Source organism: Calliopsis andreniformis, chromosome 2 (assembly GCF_051401765.1).
Source record: "Calliopsis andreniformis isolate RMS-2024a chromosome 2, iyCalAndr_principal, whole genome shotgun sequence".
Taxonomy (NCBI): Eukaryota; Metazoa; Arthropoda; class Insecta; order Hymenoptera; family Andrenidae; genus Calliopsis; species Calliopsis andreniformis.
In genome coordinates, this window is record NC_135063.1 from 11,496,705 (window position 1) to 11,515,996 (window position 19,292).

Sequence of the window (19,292 nt, forward strand, 5' to 3'; positions counted from 1 at the left end):
ACCTTATCTGAGATAATGACTGACATAGGTGCAAAATCCCGCGTCGCTGTCTGACGAGCAGCTGACTAAATGTTAACTCGCGCGTGCTACATTCTGCGAGGCCCGGGATGGAAACATTGTGACACATCCAGGCTATCGCTTAACGAGCCCGTCGCGCGACCGTTCGACCGGTTTGCGTTTTAATACGTCACGGAGGACGAAGCCGCAGGCACGCGTGACTGGATCCTATCGAACGTTGTCACGTACGGCATAAAATATTTAATGACATTTATGACGCCCGTGAAATTTTCCACGGAACTCTGGAGACCACTGGACCACGCGTTGAAAACGATGGATTATATATTCATACCCATGTTGTGTCTCCAGTTGAACACGGATGTTATTGCGAACAACTGATGGAAAATGGACACACAGTTCTTCGTTGTATCTATGTTGTGCATTATAATATACAGGTTGATAAATGGTTGGCTGGTCCTTCTATTATTCTTCGTGGTAAGTGACGTGGAAACTGTGATTTGATATTATTAAATACAGTTTACAAAAATATTTTAATAGTTCAGTTGCACAGAAGCTACAGTACCTCCACTCTTTTCAGAAGCTTTTAAACTAAAAAAATTGAATATTTGAGTATTTGTATATTTGAATAATTGAATATTTGAATATTTGAATATTTGAATATTTGAATATCTGAATGTTTGAATATTTGAATATTTGAATATTTGAATATTTGAATATTTGAATATTTGAATTTTTTTAACATTTTCTATTTTGAATTTGAATGATAAAAAAGAATTAACGTCCTTCCTTCACTTCACAGAATGTAACGAAATAAACACTTGATACAATCTTAAAATAATTACCATCGAACAATGGCTCATCACAAAATCTTTCATACTCACGTGCCAGCAGAAACACAAATTCGTCGCATTTCTACAAAAAAGACTCAATCGTCTGGATGCATTGGTAGATCGGATAATATCAAGCACGCACATTGCTCCGAGGTCGTTGAAGGGAAACGCGCAGTACATACCAATAATATCGCTTATCGATACTTTTTAATGCCACGAACGCGACGATGCAACGTGGACGAGATAATACTTAAACATCAACGAACGCTTCTACAGGGGTGGAGAAACGAACGCATCGTTCCAGCTGCTCGTAATCGTCCAGAGAATAACGCTTGAGCATTGAATGCGCTCCTCGCGAAGAATCGCAGAACCGAGAGGCTCTGGCGAGCAAAAAAGGGAACGTATTAGCTCGTTGTCGAGCTTTCCGTCAGGGGATTTATATTTGAAAGCAGTAGCATCGTCCGATTATTATCGTTGCATTATCAGGGCTAAACACTGGTAAAATAGCGCGTTTATTCCAGGAATCGCAGCCTCTTTTCTATTGCTGCCCCTGCCTCCTCTCTAGTAAAAATGAAAAAGGGAAAGAGATTCTGCCTGGACGAGCCTGAAACAAAAATATTCGTACACAAAAAGTTCCGCGTATCCCCCCTAGTGCGGCTTTATCCTGTCGCGCGCGACTACACGCGGCACACGCAGAACTATCGGAGATATCGTTTAACGATAGCGCGTGAGAGGATCGTGGATCGATAGAGGACGACCACGCTCGAAGCCCTGTGTGACGGGACTGAGGCTCGCCTAGGAGCCGTCCATCCATAAGCGGGATATGCAAATCTTCAAAAGCGCGGCAGGGGAATCACAGAAATGCACCCATGCTGACAGATCTGTAACGCGGCGGTGAAAAAATACACTCGCCTACGCGGGCGCGTTGATGGAAAAAAACGCGGCCGATGCATCGATGAGAAATATGGATGAAACGGAAGCCACGGTCCGTGGGCTTCTATTAATCTCGCGGAACGAGCTTTACTGGAACGAGAACGGGTCGCGAGGACGCTAATTTTTCGAGTCGCATGGTAATTGAAGTCGGATTACTGGACCGGTGACATTCGGGATTGCTTTAGAATTTTTTTGTCGACAAGGCGAGAAAAAATTGACTTATGTGAGAGGAGAAAGTAGTAATCAATTATATTTGTTATACCTGTATTGCAAATACTAGAAGAATCAGTGATTAGAGGCATAGAAAAATGCGTGCTAAGTAGTATAACACCGTATATGATCAGGCATTTACTACCTGTGAGTGGTATAACTTTATAGCTCATCTACTACTAAACAGTACAATATGTACTATAATGTAGGTACTACAGATCATACTTGAAAGTTCTAAGTAGTATAACACCACGCGTGGTCAGCCAGTCGATAAGTAGTATAATTTCATATATAGTGAAACACGGAATAAACCGTATCTCAAATTTCTAAAATAACCCCTTGTGTACTATTATACTACACAATATTATCATTCGTGAAATCGTCCAGCAAGTAGTACAACTCAATACACAACCACCGCAAGAAGTAAGTGATATAACCTACTATATGTCTTATATCCACTATCACTCGACTTTTCTTAAGCAAAAGTTCCTCAAGAATGTATTCGTGATCACGTCAAATTATCTCAGTCAAGATACCCTTATATATCTGGCGCAACCCTTACTCGCTCCACGAGAATTCATTGAAGGAAAAGTGGAGGAACCTAACGTTTTCTACAAGCAGGCTGGCTTTATCTGAACGGAAGATGGTATACACAAGGAGGTCGGGGGACATACAACCCTCGTACGACGCTTCGAGTAGAGGTGGATACGCGTGAAATGGTAGGGCAAGATCGTCAGGGAGGGTGAAAGTTCTCCTGGCACTCTTATGTGCCGCGATAGCTTAAAACCGCAGGGTACGCGATAATAGCCAGCGATAGGTCCACACGGGATAGGCGGTATTCTGCCAGCAATTCAGGATGAAAACTCCCTTGGGAATACGTCTTATATGCGAACGACCAAGCAGCCGAGGGCGTATAGATATTCCCACGTCGAGATTCCGATTTCACAATTGTCGAGAACAATATCGCTTCACGAAACGTATTGGATATTACACCAGGGGTAATTTGTTAAAGCAGCCCGAGGGCGTCTAGAATTTAACCCCTTCTGACGTAAAATACTTTTGGAAGGTACATTTATTACTAATAATAATTTCCTCCAAGTAAATCACTTTTAAACCAGAATAATAAAAACAAAAGTGGCCCCACATTTACCCTGGAAAAGATCAAATTTTGCACCAGATGTTCCACGACTTGTCCCCTCATGTATACGCATTTCAAGAGGGATTTCGGTTCATGGCAACTGAAAGTAGATATACGAATGTAATGGATTTTCATTTTCAGCAGCTGGGAGTAGACATACGAGTGCAAAGCACATGCATTAATGCAAAAGTAAAAATTTTTAACCCCCTGGATTCCATATACTCTCTCTAGCCACACACAAACTTCAATACAATTTTATTCTTTACAGTACACGTTAAAACATGACGACACTGTAAAATAATAATCACAGAGCTATTCCAAACTCAATTTTTCCCTTTAAAAGGTATTAAAAATTTATAAACATTTTTCCATCTGTAAAGCCCGTTCAAAGCACGGCACTAAACTAATTCATCAGAACCTAAAGCACAGTGCATGATAAAGTAACAGCGCCGCAAAAACACAACGATGCAATGAAATTAGTTTGGAAATTACAGAAGGGGGATGCAGCTCGCCTCTGCGAGCGACGCGTTCCACTGAACCCAATTTCGTGGTGGTCACGAACGAGCGCCGAGCATCGCTATTTTTCAGCTGACCCCGATCCGTTCCCGTTGATTTTCATTAACAAATTCTCGCGTGGGGAAGTTTCGAAGGCAACATCCCCAAGTACCATGGCTACACGGTTAAAGTTGTTCCTCCGAGCAGAAGGGCTCGCGGCATTAGAATAAACGAGCGTTGAAAGTGTAAATAGGGTTCTTATGGGAATTACTCGCGGCCTTAGGTTAACACTGCCTGACCGCGGTTAAATAATATATCCCCGTAACAATTTCCCGCCCAACTTGTATTAGCCCCAAGACAAGCGATTCGTTATATCCCTGCCTAACAATGAATCAGTGCAATTTTTCGCCAAGTTTCCACCCCTATCCTCTATTTCTCTGAAACACTATCTTATCATTAACCGAAATAACGATCATAAAATTCGCGAAAGCGATTCACAGATTCACATTTGCTTCGAGGGTGAGTAGGAGAGAGGTGAAGAGGGGAGGGCTGCCTTCTCCGTGTTCAACGATAAAGTTTGAAACACGCCTCCCTTATCTGTCCACATATAACCTCTCTCCTCGAAACAGACATCGTCTGGGAAACGTCCTTCCAGATTTTGTACATTCCGCTGCTGGAATCCGCAAGTTTCACTGACTACACCACAGTGGCCGTAAAATCTCGAACGTATTTTGCAAAGACAGCAGAAAGGAGTGCCTCGCGGTCCTCGTCATTACGGGAAGTCCTCGCAAACTGCATCCAGGGTCTCGAAAAAATTTCACGTGAATCGTCCTCGACTTCCCTTAACGGTGAAACTTTGCGATACCAGGATCGTCTCTGCTCCTGGATCCTTCCTACTTTGATCTCTTATTTTTAGGACAGTTTCTTTTCCCGCGTTCTGGGAACCTGAACGGTTTAAAACTTTGGTGCGCGTAACTGCGGCGGTAGCTACTTGGATCTGTATTTAAATGATTTCTAATGAAGGCTAGTTGAGTAAAGGCAGCACGATACGATAGGTGGGAAAGGCGATTGTGAATTATTTATTTCTGTAGAATTAGGATTGAGAGGAATTTGAATGGAACTAGAGTAGTAACTTGTTTAACATGCTCTTTTGAAATTAATACAGCGTTGTAGAGTAATTTAATAAACGAGGGTGGTAAATATGCACATACCGAGGAGTCTAGATATGACTTTGTAACGAAGCGTTGCCAGTAACGAAGCCAACTGTCTTCAACGAACTATATTACGTAGATACTATCGGGCTATCGCGAGCATGTACACAGGATAACGAGGTATGCCGTCATATCGAACGATCAATATTGCTCGGCAATGTAGCCATCTTTAAACGTTGCCCATGTAAACGAGATGTATGCCAGCTGTTGGTAGATTCCGTGAAAGAGCAACTAATCACACCAATGTAAATAGGGAGCCCGTCGAGGTTCATCTAATATAGATGTAATTGTCTAGTCAGACGTAACGCGCTACAGCTGAAATGTCACAACGTACCGCAGATGTCGAGGTAATTAGTAAATTAATTAATTAACTCTAGGTTAATTAGCGTGAGTAATCAATGCACGCACAATATTGAATTCCATGAATAATATTATTTTAACGATATTTAATACCATATGGAGTATTGTAATTATAAACTATGCATTGCTTGGTTTAGATTTCCCTTTTTCTTGTATTAATATATTTTGACTTGATAATTGCTTATTCTCTGGGTAATTTAGTTCGTTTTCTATATGTGAATATGTAATAATAAATACTGAAATATCAGATCAGAAAATAAAAACTGAAGGTTAACAGAAAATATGAAATTCTCTGAAAATGAATATGATACCTTTAATCGAACAGTTCTGTAACAATAAATCTGTACCTCAGAGCCAAACTAACTCAAGACTTTTATTTCAAAATAAATTTTTTACAGGATCTTATTGCTTTTCCTTCATTTTATTAGAATAATAGACTTTGATCACGTTGACTCTCAGCTACAGACACAATATACATCATTTCACTGTCCTAGAAGTTTTACTATTAACTCCCCACATCAACAGTACCTATCTGCAACCTCATAAAAGACAACTATCCACATCTCCATCCCAAAGCACCTGACAGTGTCATGTTCCCAAACCCTCCCGATCGTTTCATATTTCCCCACATTCAAATACCACCGATAACACGTCCGCCACAGTCGCCAAAGAGTCCAAAGAGCCAAAGAATCGACGACAACGATCCCATCCCTCCCAGAGCAATCAATTACACGTCGTGTCATTAATTAAGCTTTGTCTAGTCTCCAAGGGAGCGACTCGAGCGGAATTCCTTTCTTTATTTCGCCGCTGAACGAGCAGAGTGACCGAGCGAATCGCACTTGCGTGACCCGTAAAAGCCGCTTCCGGCCGCGGTAAAAATGGAGCAAAGCCAGCGTCGAGGATCCCTCTGGCCTCCCCTCGACCCCACCCCTCTGGGTTCCCCGCTCCGCCGACGAACAAGCGAAAAAGTGCAAGGTTGAGCTAATTGAGCGGAGACTCGATTACGAGTCAGCCCCTCCCTCTCCCCCTGTTTCTCCAGGCGACACACGTACCACAGAGACCGTGGAGGGCTGACCAGTTGGCCAGGCCCGCGCCAAGGCAAAAGGAACGTCGGGACCAGCCGTGGTTTCACCCTTAAGTCGATTAAGCCCTTTTTGCTCGAACGTTACCCACGTCCCGAGGCCGCCACCCACGCTGCCGAAATATGTCGACGAGGGGTGGGGCGTTCGAAAATTTTCGGCTGGCTCCTCCGTACGTGACCGAATACACGATCGATGCTTTTGTTCGAGGCCCCAAGGACAACGGGGGTGAAACTGGAAGGGCGTGATAACGGGTGGAGCGGGGATGGGATGTGCGTGTCGCGTGGAATAAAAAGGAGAGAGGCCGATGAGATATCTCGGGAGATTGATGACTGTTACGATCGACGCTCGCGAGATGAATGTAGCTATTTTGTATTGTAATGTATATTGAGTTAGCTCGGTTATTTATTTGGGGATGATCGAGCTGCCTTGGGGCTCTAATGGTATGATTTATCGTGGCTCGATTATCGTTTACCCCTGCTACTCTAGGGTTATAGGCGAAAATGCCTGAGTTTCCTTCCGGCGTTACTCTATTGTCATTTTTTAATGAGTTGTGCTTCGTCTCTTTCTGGGTTTTAAATAATGTTGGTGGAATGCATGAAACCTTAGTGTAAACTCATCTTGTTTTAGTGTTCATAAATATGCAGAGGCGTAATAAGTTTATGTAAATTATGAACGTTGTTACGATGTAAATAGTTAAGGAAAAATAACAAACCTTCCATATCCTGATGGTAGCAACAATGTAAATTGGGTGGTGTATTAACGGGAAAGTAATTAAGGATTTTCGAAGTCAATATTTGGTATTAATTATGGAAGTGTAGTAAATATCCTGGATGTATTTTCTTAAGTTTCTAATTAAGCTTCCTGTAATGTATCTGAAAACAATTTTCAGCCTCTGAACAGTTCTTGTAGTCCATTTTTAATTTATTATCCTAACATCTCTCACCTTTAATCTATTAACACCTTTTTGAACCACTATCGTTGACAAATACCTTCCAACGCAATTTCTCTTAAACTTATCAATAATACCATGCGGCACGTGTTCCTCCTCTCACGAGAACCCTCCTCTCCCAGAAAATAGCTCAAAAGTCAGAAAAGCAATCTTCTCGATCGACAGCTAACAGCAAACGAATCTCGAGTTACATGTCTTCTCGTAACGTGCTTTCAGACGATTGCCGCGCGCTTCCATGAAGACACCGCACCTCGGCGACCATGAAGACTGATTGCCTGCCAATAATTGCCAAGTTCTGGGCGCTGCTGACGCTGTTCGGGCCGCCACGCGATGTTCGAGCACTCGATATACGTGAGTAATGTCTCACCCCCTATCCACCTCATTTTTTCCAACCATTATTGCGAATACATCGTAGATCTCGTGGTCAAAGACGCGGTAGCATCTCGACGCCAAGTACATGAACCTTCCCTGCTACGCATTTTTCTAACGCCAAGTATATGAGTCGATCGCTATCGCGTACCTTTTTCCCGAAAACCTAGCATTCCAACCTTATCTGAAACAATAGATTGATAGATAGATAGGTTTGCAATATTCTCTAAATTTGAGCACTTGTAACACTTCGAATAACACAAATTTCAATCAAATTAATCCACATGTAACAGAGATATCATAATATTACCTGATGGGTCACACGAAAATTTCAAGATTTTCATTCTTCTCCTTCCTCCTTGAAAATTCATCCGAGTTTTCGATATAATATACGTATACAGGTTACTAGCGCATTGTTAATAATTGATCGTCTCCCACGCGTGGCCTACCGCGTTCCATTTGGATTTCGATCGTTCTGGTGCACCTATAGCCGGCGGATTTTAACAGAGCATGAATATGAAAACGGCTGTCCAGCGGATACATAATTTCATTTCGCCCATCCTCCCCCGCTGTATTATCTTCGGTGGCGTACACATACATTAAGTGCGGCGATATTTGACACCAGATTCAATTATTACGGCAGATTTGCGCGGCCGTATCGAGCCCGTTGCCCGCGTGAATTTCATTAATCGTGGAACAGCTCGATGAAATTTACGAGTGATTGACGGACGTGCCGACGAGGGATCTGGAGCAGTGCCGATTGATCGAGTAATTGCGCGATTTTTAACGCTGTTCCGAAAACTGGGCTCACGATGGTTAATGGCGCCGATAAGGCCGACTTTATCGTATCGCGTACGGTGATGAATGGTTAGACTACGCGATTAATTGCTGTTATACGATCTAATTGTACAGGAGGAACTTTTAACGTAACTTGAGGTAATTTGATATTAAAGGAGATAAATTATTGGGTTAAGGCCGCGGGAAGGTGGTTTAAGAACGTGAGAAAGAATGAGTGAGCAAACTCTGGAGCCAGGTCAAAATCTACGGAGGATATACAAAGTGTGCTTGAAATGAGATCGCTAAGTTTATGGTGGTATTCAGGGTTATCGAGTTTAGGGGGTGACTTCGAAGATAAGTGGGACTAAAAATTGAGAAAACTGGACGTTTCATATATTACACGTATAAAACTGTTAGAGTTTCATTGAGATTTAGTATCCTATGTATGGATGAGCTCTAGTCTGATGCAGCTACTGATATGAATAGTGTCTCTAAATATAGTACTCTCTTTCAAGATATTTTTAATGTTAATGGAAGAGAGGTGTGAAAAATTCATTAGCTGCCTAGATATTTTTATTATTGAAAAACTGTATCCATTTCAATGCTACTTCACGCCCATCTATCTACATACTACTTCCATGAAAAATTAGACGATTTTCAATGAAAAGATAAAATAAGAGACTGTCTCCCTAAAAAGTAGTGAACTCTGAAACTTTTAAAATCATCTTTCATACCCCTCGCCATTATTCCCTACCCCTGCCTTATCCAACTCCTGAACCAATCAACATAAAGGAAAGGAAAGTTCCATCCCCCAAAAGTTCAAAATTAACATCCCCTATCACTTTGCACGATGAACCTCCAACTGCTTCCCCAGCACCTAAATTTCCCACAAAAAAGATTGACTGCCACGTAACCAATGACCAAATCGCCAAGGAGCTGAAGAAACGCGGCGTTCTTCGTTCGGCAGATTCCACCCCCAAGTTACAGCTGCGGAAAGCTCATTCTGCTCAGCCGAAGCACAGGCCAGCTCGAACGTCCTCCTCTTCCGTCTTCCCTTCTTGCCCGCGTGTCCCCATCCCCCGTGGCCGTCAAATTTTTCATCGGGAGCAGGTGATCTTCGAGTTTTTATTTTCCCTCGGCCAGCTTCGACGATAGGAGCGCCATCGGTCTAAAGTAATGACTCGCTATTCTGCGCCCGCCCGAGGGATCAATTATTTTGAATCTAATGCGACAGGATAAATTGCGTCCCACGGAAGGCTCCTCGCGCCGCCCCCACGCACCCCCATCGGCTTCGTTCTCCTCGGTATTTGCTGGCAGTCGATGGCCAAGCTACGAGGCGACTTGGCGCCGTGAGGCACCTCCTGTCCTCGGAAAACAACCTCCTTGTTACCAGGACCATCCCGTCAATCGACAAATTGCCAATAAGCAAGTCTCCCATCGATTGCTCACCCGAGGTTCTATGTATATTAAATGTTCCAGCCCGCTGACGTTGTCCTACGACCGGACTTTAATTTGCCCCTGGCACTGGGAATTGCTGATTTATCGGAGTAATATTGTGGCTCCTGTACGAGCTCTGTTATTTCTCCTCTTTTGGAGTTCATTCGAGTGAGTGTGTGGGGGTGTGGGGATACGTAGTGTTGGGAATGTGGGGCGATAGAAGCCTTCTGGAGTATTAAATGTAGGGTGGTTGTTGAATGGAAATTGGTAGCTCCGAGTTTTGTGGTCAATAAGGATATTCTCAGAAATTTTCCTGAGAATATCATCCTTGGCTATACTTTAAATCGATTAGAAAATGACAGAATACCTTTTCTTGTTTAAGATACCTACCAATTATTAAAAACCCTTTTCCTCCGTGACTCAGGCTAAAAAGACACAACGAAAGTTCCTCTAAGGAAAACAAATTAATGATCACCGACTCCCGAATAATATCTTCGCTGGCAACCGCTCATAGCGTTATCCTTTACCATCCCAGGGCGCTTCTTTCGCAAGAAATCTCCTTAGATTACCTGGAAGGAGCCTTTTTCCCCGGGCAGGCGATTACCAGTTTAAAAAGCAGCGGGGTTCCCTATGAATCGTCCAAAGTACTTAGAACTTTTCAGGATTATCGATGTTACCTCGGTGGCGTGGTAACGAAGCCTCTTCCTCTGTCTCCGCCTCTCGTCGCATACCTGGCATACCGTCTCTCCTCTATAAATATCGTAGGAATTCCGCGTGTGCTCACCCTGGAACCTTCGAAACTTTTCTGCGCCGCCCACCACCTCGTCACAGATAAAATAGACTTCTTATACGTGCTCGAAACCCCTGACGCGGCCGCGACAATGCCTCGTTCCGACTTTCGCCTCACGAAGGCAAACGTCCTCCTGCAGGGAGAAGGAAAGGGGGAAGAGACACTGTTTGACCTCCCTGAAAAATCTGGCTAGTTGTTCCCTTAGCAGAGGATCGACTCGATTACGCAAGAGTCGAGGAAAGGAGTTGCGCTGAAAAGGAAAGAATTAGCGGTCGAGGGAAAACAGAGGTGGAAGTGGATCGACCGAATGAAAACGGGGAACGAGGAATACCTCTGGAATGGTGATTTGAAAATTTTACAACCTTTCCTCCCCCTGGAACCTGCCTCGCGCGTTTCTCCCCTGTGTGTATTTTTTATTAACGCGAGGACAAATACGTTGCTGCAGGGAACGGCGTAATTTCTGAGATTGACGCTCGGCCAAACAGAAGCCCCGAGATGGTGCATTCTCTGAACAAATATGCCGCATTAAGATTTTAATTTTAATTTGCAAACTGACGCGGCAGATTGTGGGATAAGGGGAATGGGAGCAGGAGAAAATCGGAGTGCTTTCGAAGGAAATATTTTCTTCTTAATCTGGCCTCGCGCTGAGGGGAAAGAAAACGTGGCTGGCGAAGAAGAAAGTACAGACCCTTAAGGCTAACTGTTTCTACCAACTTTCGAGGAATCTGGATTTAGAAATGAACCTATATCTTCTTAATTGGGAACGTACGCATTTTCTTCGTCTCTGCCTTTAATGGTAAAGACTAGACTTCTCTGGAGAATTTTCTTCTCCTACAACGTCATTCATTTATAATACGAGGCAACATTCTTATACATAAAAATTGCCACCTTCGAAAATCTAGATTTCTAGAAAATATTCAAGCTATTTGTCTTTTTTATTTTATGTAAAATCAAAGTAAAAAATTATCCAATTCACGTGGAATGACTCGTAGGAAACAGATAAAATTATTTATAAAATATGTACAATTATTCCTTCTGTCTTTTAACGTGGAATGTTAAAGGAAACAAGAGGCAAGAAAATTGAAGAAGGCCACGCGATTCAAGGAACATTTAAAAATTTCCTTTTGTGCAGAACGCACGTCCTCGGTGCAGAATGCATTCTCCCCTTCAGTGGGGGTAAGTTTTTCAAACGACGCTCGTGTTTGGCGTAACAATGCGTTCCGCTCTCCATCCACCAGCAACGTGACTTCCGCTTTGACCGACCTAATTGCGAGAAACGCAAAACGACGACGAAGGAAAGTTGCTTTAAAGAAAGCAAACGGAATAAATAGCAAGAATCAATGTATTAAACTTTTCCAGGGGGAAAGAAATATCGAAGTTTCGGTTCCTTTCATCCATGTATCTTTGTTACATCGATCCCAGCGAAGTTCGAGAGAATGGTTTTCATTGAAGAAACGCTACTGACGATAAAATCCTCGACTTCGTAATAGCTTCTTTCGTTTCGCGTGATTTGAAGCTCGTTGCTCACGATAAAGCCCATTCTGATCCTATTGATTTTCGACCGGCAGGAATGCTGAAGGCACTCTTCAGGAACCAATAGAATCGATCGGACGGATTGTAGAATACTCGAATCTCTGACGTCAGTGGACTCAGCTTTTGAGTTCTTGGCGGTGGTAGAATTAGAAGTTTTGTACAGATATTGTTATTCATTTATACATATGTAGGGAAGTGTCGGAAGACATATCGCGAAAGTGTAGAATTATTGGTAAATGGGAGATAAATTTTTGAGAGAAATCTTCCAATGTAAAAAAATGAAAAAAGTCATGAATAAGTCAAGCATTGAATAAGTCAGAGATATAGAATCAAATTTTGTGATACTGAATGTGTAGAAAAACATTTTGACACTTCAGAACTCCACAAAGTAAAAATGAGGGTTTGTCTGACCAGTGATTTTACGAATCTACTGCCAAGTATACGAGTGCCCCTATCATCCCTTCAACACCTACTATTGTATTTCGCTGCACTTTAATTACCATAATTTCTCAACCCATTATTTCTACAAATTAAATTTCCCCACGTCTACTAACCCTTCTACCCTCAGAATTACTTTCCACCCACCTTCCTCGAAGACACGAACGTGCACCAAGAAGCCCACACACAACTGCACGCGAATCCCAATTCAATGGAATGCATATCCCTAGCGGAAGCCGGGAAACAATCAGCAGCAGTCCAGGGCGCGGTTTACCTAAACAACAAGCCACGAAACGTTCGCGAAAGACAATCAACAGAACAAAGATTTGCCCGGGAGAAAATTATTCCCCGAGATTTGGACACGACCACTGGCGCGCGTCCGATCTCCAAGCCAACCGATTATCCTCTCGCTAAACACGGTGTACTCGACAGAGGAAACAGTTTGTCCTCCCTTGGAAAACGTGCAGGGACTGTCAGCGTCGTTCTCGAGGCGCGCGTAACGTTGGCACAATTACTCTCGCTGGCTTCCACGTTGCAACAGCTTAGCAGGGTGACGAGCTAACGGGGTGGGGCAGCGAAGGGATCGCGGAAAACAGAGGGAAAACAAAGTGCGGAGTCGAGGCTGGAGCAAGAAAAGAAAGGGGAGCAGAGGAAGGGGAGGGACAGGAGGAAGAACGGTGGAAAAGGTCGACAGCGGAGGTGGGCGAGTTCACGGCGGACAACCATTGTTGCGAGCTTTCGCCGGGCGCCAAGGAGTTCTGCTCGAAGCTTCCGTTTCCCTCGTTATGGTAAATGGTCTGTCTTGGTGGTTGGACAAACAGTCGCGCGAAGATAAGTGCAAGCACGGGGGACGCGCTCGGCTACCATCTCGAGACGCTTTCGAGGAGTTTCTGGCCTTTCTCTTTGTCTGTCTGCCAGCCGTTTCCGCGGACCTCTCGCAGCGCTGATCTTCCGAAAGGTGTCCGACTGGGCACACCCGGTGACTGCTGAAACATGCATAAGGGCGGCCATTGTTCCAAGGGAAAATGATTACTTCGTGCACACTCGGCGGGGCCATACGAGGGACGTCGTCTGGGACAGAGTCAGACGTGTGCCCTCGAGTTAACCGATTTCAATGACAAAGGGGAGAGATAGGTGGTTAATGTATCATATTTGAGCTCGCGTGTCTGAATAGAAGGGACGCGGGTGCTGGGGGTGGTCGGGGATCGACGCGAGGATCCATCGTTCCCGCGTTAATCCTTAAACTTGCTGCCAGCGGCGGGCTAGCGGCTTGTTGCCTTGTAGCTCGTGGCTCGGGATGATCGTTAGATAGGAGAGCGTGCAAATATTCGGATGGAGTTAGTTCGATGAGGAGAACGGACGAACTGGCTCAGGGATTTTTGGGGCTCTTTGACTTTGGCGAGGCGAACTGAAGTACAAATGCTAGTGGATTGTTACCTTTGTGTGGAGTTCTGGAGTCAAATAGTGAAGCTACTACGTTACGTCGGAGTACTTTGGGAATTCATTATGTTTAAGGTGAAGGAAATAGTATTTGTAGGAGCTCATAATAGTCAAGGGAGGTACTAGATGTAAGAAAAATTCTTGAGGCTCTTCATACACTTCAAATATTGCAGATACTTAAGATACTTAATATGTCAAAAGTGTTTAAAATGCTCAAAATGTTCCAAATACTTAGAATATTCGATATTCTTGAAATACTTGAAGTACTCGAAATACTGAGTAGTACTTAAGAATACTCAGCCTCTTAAAAACCCTCCAAATTTTTCAGAAACTCGAAAATACTCAGTACAATCTGGATACCTTTCCTCAGATCCTCAAAATACCAAAATTCTCATAACCCTCGAACCACTTCGAACTCTTCAATCTATCTCAAGCCCTCTACGATTCAAAAAGCCCCCACATCACAATATTCTACCCTTCAGTATTTGAACCTTGAAACGTAGTTTCCTCAGAAAGTAAGATCAGAGCAAGATGTCTGCTCCACAATCTCGATTCATTCTAGCATAAAGGATTGTATTCTTTTCTATCGAACCGCATATTATGCTACACCCCACATAAACCCGAACGTAAATATCTAGTGAAAATTCTTTATTCCACACCCTACTCCTGATTTAATATTCGGCCGATATACCAGCAAGAGGATGGCATAAACCTTCTTCGAAGGAACTCGAAGGGAAGTCTTTTATTATTCTCAGCGACCATTTCCATATACGTGGGGTCCGTTCAGAGGTGATCTATACACGCTGTTCAGGTCGAGTTCTCGTAAGTCGCGTCGGGACGTTTAACAATGTTCCAAGTTTGGTAACTGGGGCAAATTAATCAGAGAGAAAAGATTTCTACGCGTCTCCTCCTATCTCGGCCGATAACAAATTGCCCACTCGAGTAAAACACGGGCGTACACGTCTTTTTATCAAACTGGGAACTTAAAATACCGAATCCCTAATTAATCTCGACGTGTACCAGTAAAGAAAAGAACGATCTTGGACTAAGAATAAATGGAAACTCGATTGATAAATAAGTAGGATGGGCAGAAACGTGTCAATAGGTATATAACATGAAACATCCTCCATTTATTATCAAAGTTGTTCAAAAACTATGGCATCGTTGTTATATTGGACACGAAGGCGTTTCATTTTGAATGAACCCATTGGTATACACGACGCCCCGTCGACCGCCTATTCTAACGTCAACCAATTCATAATAGAAACCGTGTACGGAATATAATCGGTGAACAGCCGAGCCAAGTGTGCAAGAATAAATTGAATATGCACAAGGGACGAGCAGTACTGCAATTATACAGGCATTGTATTCACGTTAGCGAGAAACAATGGAGGATAATGTTTCGATATATTTTTTCCGCTATTTGGCGTTCGAGTTCGATTAAACTTCGATTCTTCGACCAACATGGTCATCAGTAGCTATGGAGGAATCGGTCTTCGAGCCACCCATGGCCTTAACGACTTCAATAAAATTCTTTTCCTTCCATTCCTCGTTGATCTCGACCCTCTTTCTATTCTCCAGTGAGCAACTCCCACGTTGAACTTCTGGATGTCGAGTTCGCAGTTCTGCTTCTGGTATCTTATGATAGTTTTATATTATTCTCTATGGTTACAATGATGGATCGTCTGAAGAATGAATATTAGTATTCCAAGATCGCTATTACAAGAACAAAAAGGAAAATATATTGTTCAAAAATCGTCATGAAAGAACAGTTGCTGAAATATTTCTAGAGATAAAGAAAATTTGTCTTAACAAAAGAGAGTCTTAGGATAAACGATTCCTTGAATTTTTATTTTCCCAGTAAAACGTGATTAAATATTCCAAGCATTAGTCGACGGATTTACATCTGAAAAATTAAGTTCTGTCTTACTGTACAGCAGAGTCCCAGGGAAGCGTGATTCCATGGCCGTCCAAGCAAGCCCATTCCCCTTGCCCGAGCCGTTTCTTCTCAGCCAACAGAATCGACCGTCCGTGACGAAAAGCTTCCCGGCTTTTCGCGGATTTGAAATGCAGAGCAGTTTCCCTCAGCTCGGAAACCCCGGGCCAGAGCCTGGAATCGTCGTCTTGTCCGATCCGAAGTCGTGTCGTCGGTTAATCTTCGATTCCCATCTTCTTCCGGGATGAAAGGAACTCCTTCCTGCTGGGACGCTCGATTCCTCTTCCTCCAACGAATTTTTTCTATCGCTTATTAAACTCTCCCCTGGTACATTATTTTCAGCACACGATTGATTTGGAATAAAGGTCGTTATAAAAGGCGGTTTGGAGGGACTAGAATTCGTGCAAAGTGAATGGAGCACAGGAGACTCATTTTTCTTTCTTTTGATATAGAAGGACTTACAAATTCACGTTCACAGATGTTCAGAATATTAGCTAATTGTAAAACTAGTGTGGTCTATTCTTTTTCTTTTAGTTGCTTTATTTCTAGCTTAGCTAGGCTTCTTAATTTGAATAGGTAAATTAAATTTCTTTTAAGAATTTGAATATCCTTTGCGAATAAATTTGTAAGTTCCTGTATATCGTGGTGTAAGGAAGAGGAATTTGATGTATTAAATTCCGATCAAGTATAAAAGTTAGAGTCCCAGGAATTTTGATGCTTTTCACAAATTCAGATCACTAAGATGACTAAATTCAGTGCCTGATACCTTTGCGCCGAACTCGGAGGAACTTGGATGCAAGTAGGGTAATCCATGCATAAGGAATACTGGTAGGTACGTGTAGATATTTGGTAGATGCCGACAGACGTGGTAGAACTTGGTAAGATTCTGTTATAACCGATACGGCAGAAACAGACGTGACAAAAGCCCATAGAACTTCGTTGTGGTTAACAAAGCACAACTGTGCTCGATATAACACAAGATCACGAGTCCCATTTAATATAGCTGTGGAAGTTTTGCTTTGTAATATGAATAATCAGTAATAAAATTATTCAACCGCTTGTTTTTAAATTCTATTGAAAATATATGTCTAGTGTACTTACTCTGTGAATAATTTAATTAGATATTTGAATCCTCGAAAGGTATTAAATATTTATAGAAGTTTCCCACTGTATTTTATTCTGATACTTCCAGATAATTTTAAAAAATTCAGAGTTCTCAAAGAAAATGGACAAGTACAGCATCTGACACAGTTCAAAAGTTAGTAATCAGAATACCTACCTTCATTAAACTTAATAAAATTCATTAAAAATCTCCAAAATGAATTCACTCTACATTAAACAAATAAGAACATTCACAAGTCCATAACACCGAAATTCTCCAAACTCTTATCAACATCCTCCACCACTCTCGCAGTCACCAGAATCCATCGTACCCAAACACCCCAGACAGTCCCTCATTCACTCCCCTCGTACCAGAAAATAAAAAAGAACTACCGCCTCGGTCACATAACCCAGCGAAAGCATCGATTAACAGCCAAGTTATCCAGCATCTTGGCCCCCCTCAGGCGACCATAGCCAGGTCATCCCACTCTCCTGCTCTCGTATCGCGGTTTAATCTTCGATCCTTATCTCCGCGCTGGCCCGAGCAGCCAGCGTGTCCCAGCTCGCGATGTTCCATTGTCTTCTCGGTCAGCATTTTTCTTTCGGCTCCCCACCTCTGCCCCCCCTCTCCTCGGTCACCCGAGCCAGGTACGCGCGACAGAGCCGGGTAACCTCTTAACGTGACCGAGGGAAAAGGGTTTATACGTCGTCGGCGTGGCAGCTCGAGGTGAGGGGAGGGGAAAGCGTAAAAGGGCGTCGCGGCGGTTGAAGGGGCAGGGAGGGGGTGGGCGCTGAAACGAAGAGGAGGCCGCTGAAAACCATCTTCCGGATAACCGTATTACCCGCTGGCATTGTCTACGGCCAGCCAATTCGAAGTAATGAGACACAGTCGGTTGCAGAGAACAATCGGGTTTCCACGGCGCGCAGGAGCCACGACGTGCCTTTCTACCTTCTCTCTGCTATCTCTGGCCCGCTCGTCAACCTTCCCTCCCCTCTGCCTTCTGCTTCCCCGCCCTCGCCTAGTCCCCTTTTGCCACCCCCTGTCTAGCTCGCCCTTCAGCTTTATAAGGAGCACGTCAATTCTACGACGCGTAGTGCACGCTAAGTCTCGTCTTATTGCATTCTGTTCCGTCCTCGTGCCTCGTCTTCGACCCTGCCCTCACTTTCTGTGTGTTTTATCTTGTGCTTGTCCATCGACTTGATCCTCTTTCACTGGTCTTAAGCGACCAGACAACTGTGATATTATGTATAAAGGCGAGCAAACGTGTTGTAAACAATGGCGTCTTTGGGGGTTGGAGGGGAATCGGCGTTGACTAATTGGCATAAGCGGGTGCTGGGGTGGTATTGTTCTTTAAAGGTGCTGGAGAGAGAGGAATGGCGTGATTTGTCGTGAGATGAATCGGGGGATGGGACTTATCGCTTGGTTTTGAAGAGGAAAGGATTCGTTGAATGATGTAAAGCACCTTATGTCTAATTGTTATGTCGTTCTGTGAAGACAAAGCTTGTTTAATTCAATCTTCTTCTGTAGAAAACAACAATACTATACCCTGTAGGCTTTACCTAAATCATAAACTTAATTTTTTGAAAATATAACTTGTATCGTTTTACTTTAGAGTTACACATACAAATAAATAATTGTATAAAATAGTTCAACCACTTTAGTAGTCTAAGTACTGTCAAAAAACGTAAAATCTTCCACAATGAAAAACAACGAATTTTCTAAATATTTCCAAACTCACGAATTTTTCCGAACCCTTTTCAATAATATCATCAACTAACCGTGTTTGTCGAACGCCTAGAAAATTTAAATTCTCGACAGTATCATGCACCGCTCAGTAATGCTTGTTTCTTCTTATTGGAGAACGAGCCAAATTCGCCTCTCGTCGCTCGCATCAAGCCTCGTCATATCACGTCCTCTTCTTTCCCCCTCGTGCTTCTACAGAATATTCATCTTCAACGGGCGCCTATGTATACCGAGCCCTGATGCATACGGCGCCACGTATACGCGCTGTCATCTAGGTACACCCTGTCTGTCATAGTGTAAACAATAAAGCAACGAGGAGATACGCAGAGCGTGGGTGGAAGGCATCGCGAAAACGAGGATTCAATAGTCTCCTCGCTTGGAAATGCTTAGGGAACGTCTTGAACCGTTTACTTGTAACGAATAACGCTAATCACCGTTTGCGTGCATGCTTATGCACAGTTGAAGAGGGTGAGGAAAGAGTGGAAATATGGAGAAGGAAGT

The 19,292-nt window shown here is 43.3% G+C and overlaps 1 protein-coding gene across 1 annotated transcript in view; it reads left to right on the plus strand.

Moving 5' to 3' along the window:
- Window positions 1-19,292, plus strand: part of LOC143187410 (discoidin domain-containing receptor 2) — a 103,478-nt gene that overhangs the window by 39,031 nt on the left and 45,155 nt on the right. Inside the window, exon 2 of the mRNA XM_076391648.1 lies at window positions 7,443-7,577. Coding sequence (XP_076247763.1) covers window positions 7,487-7,577 — 91 coding nt within the window. The 5' untranslated portion in view covers window positions 7,443-7,486. The remainder of the gene's footprint in view (window positions 1-7,442; window positions 7,578-19,292) is intronic.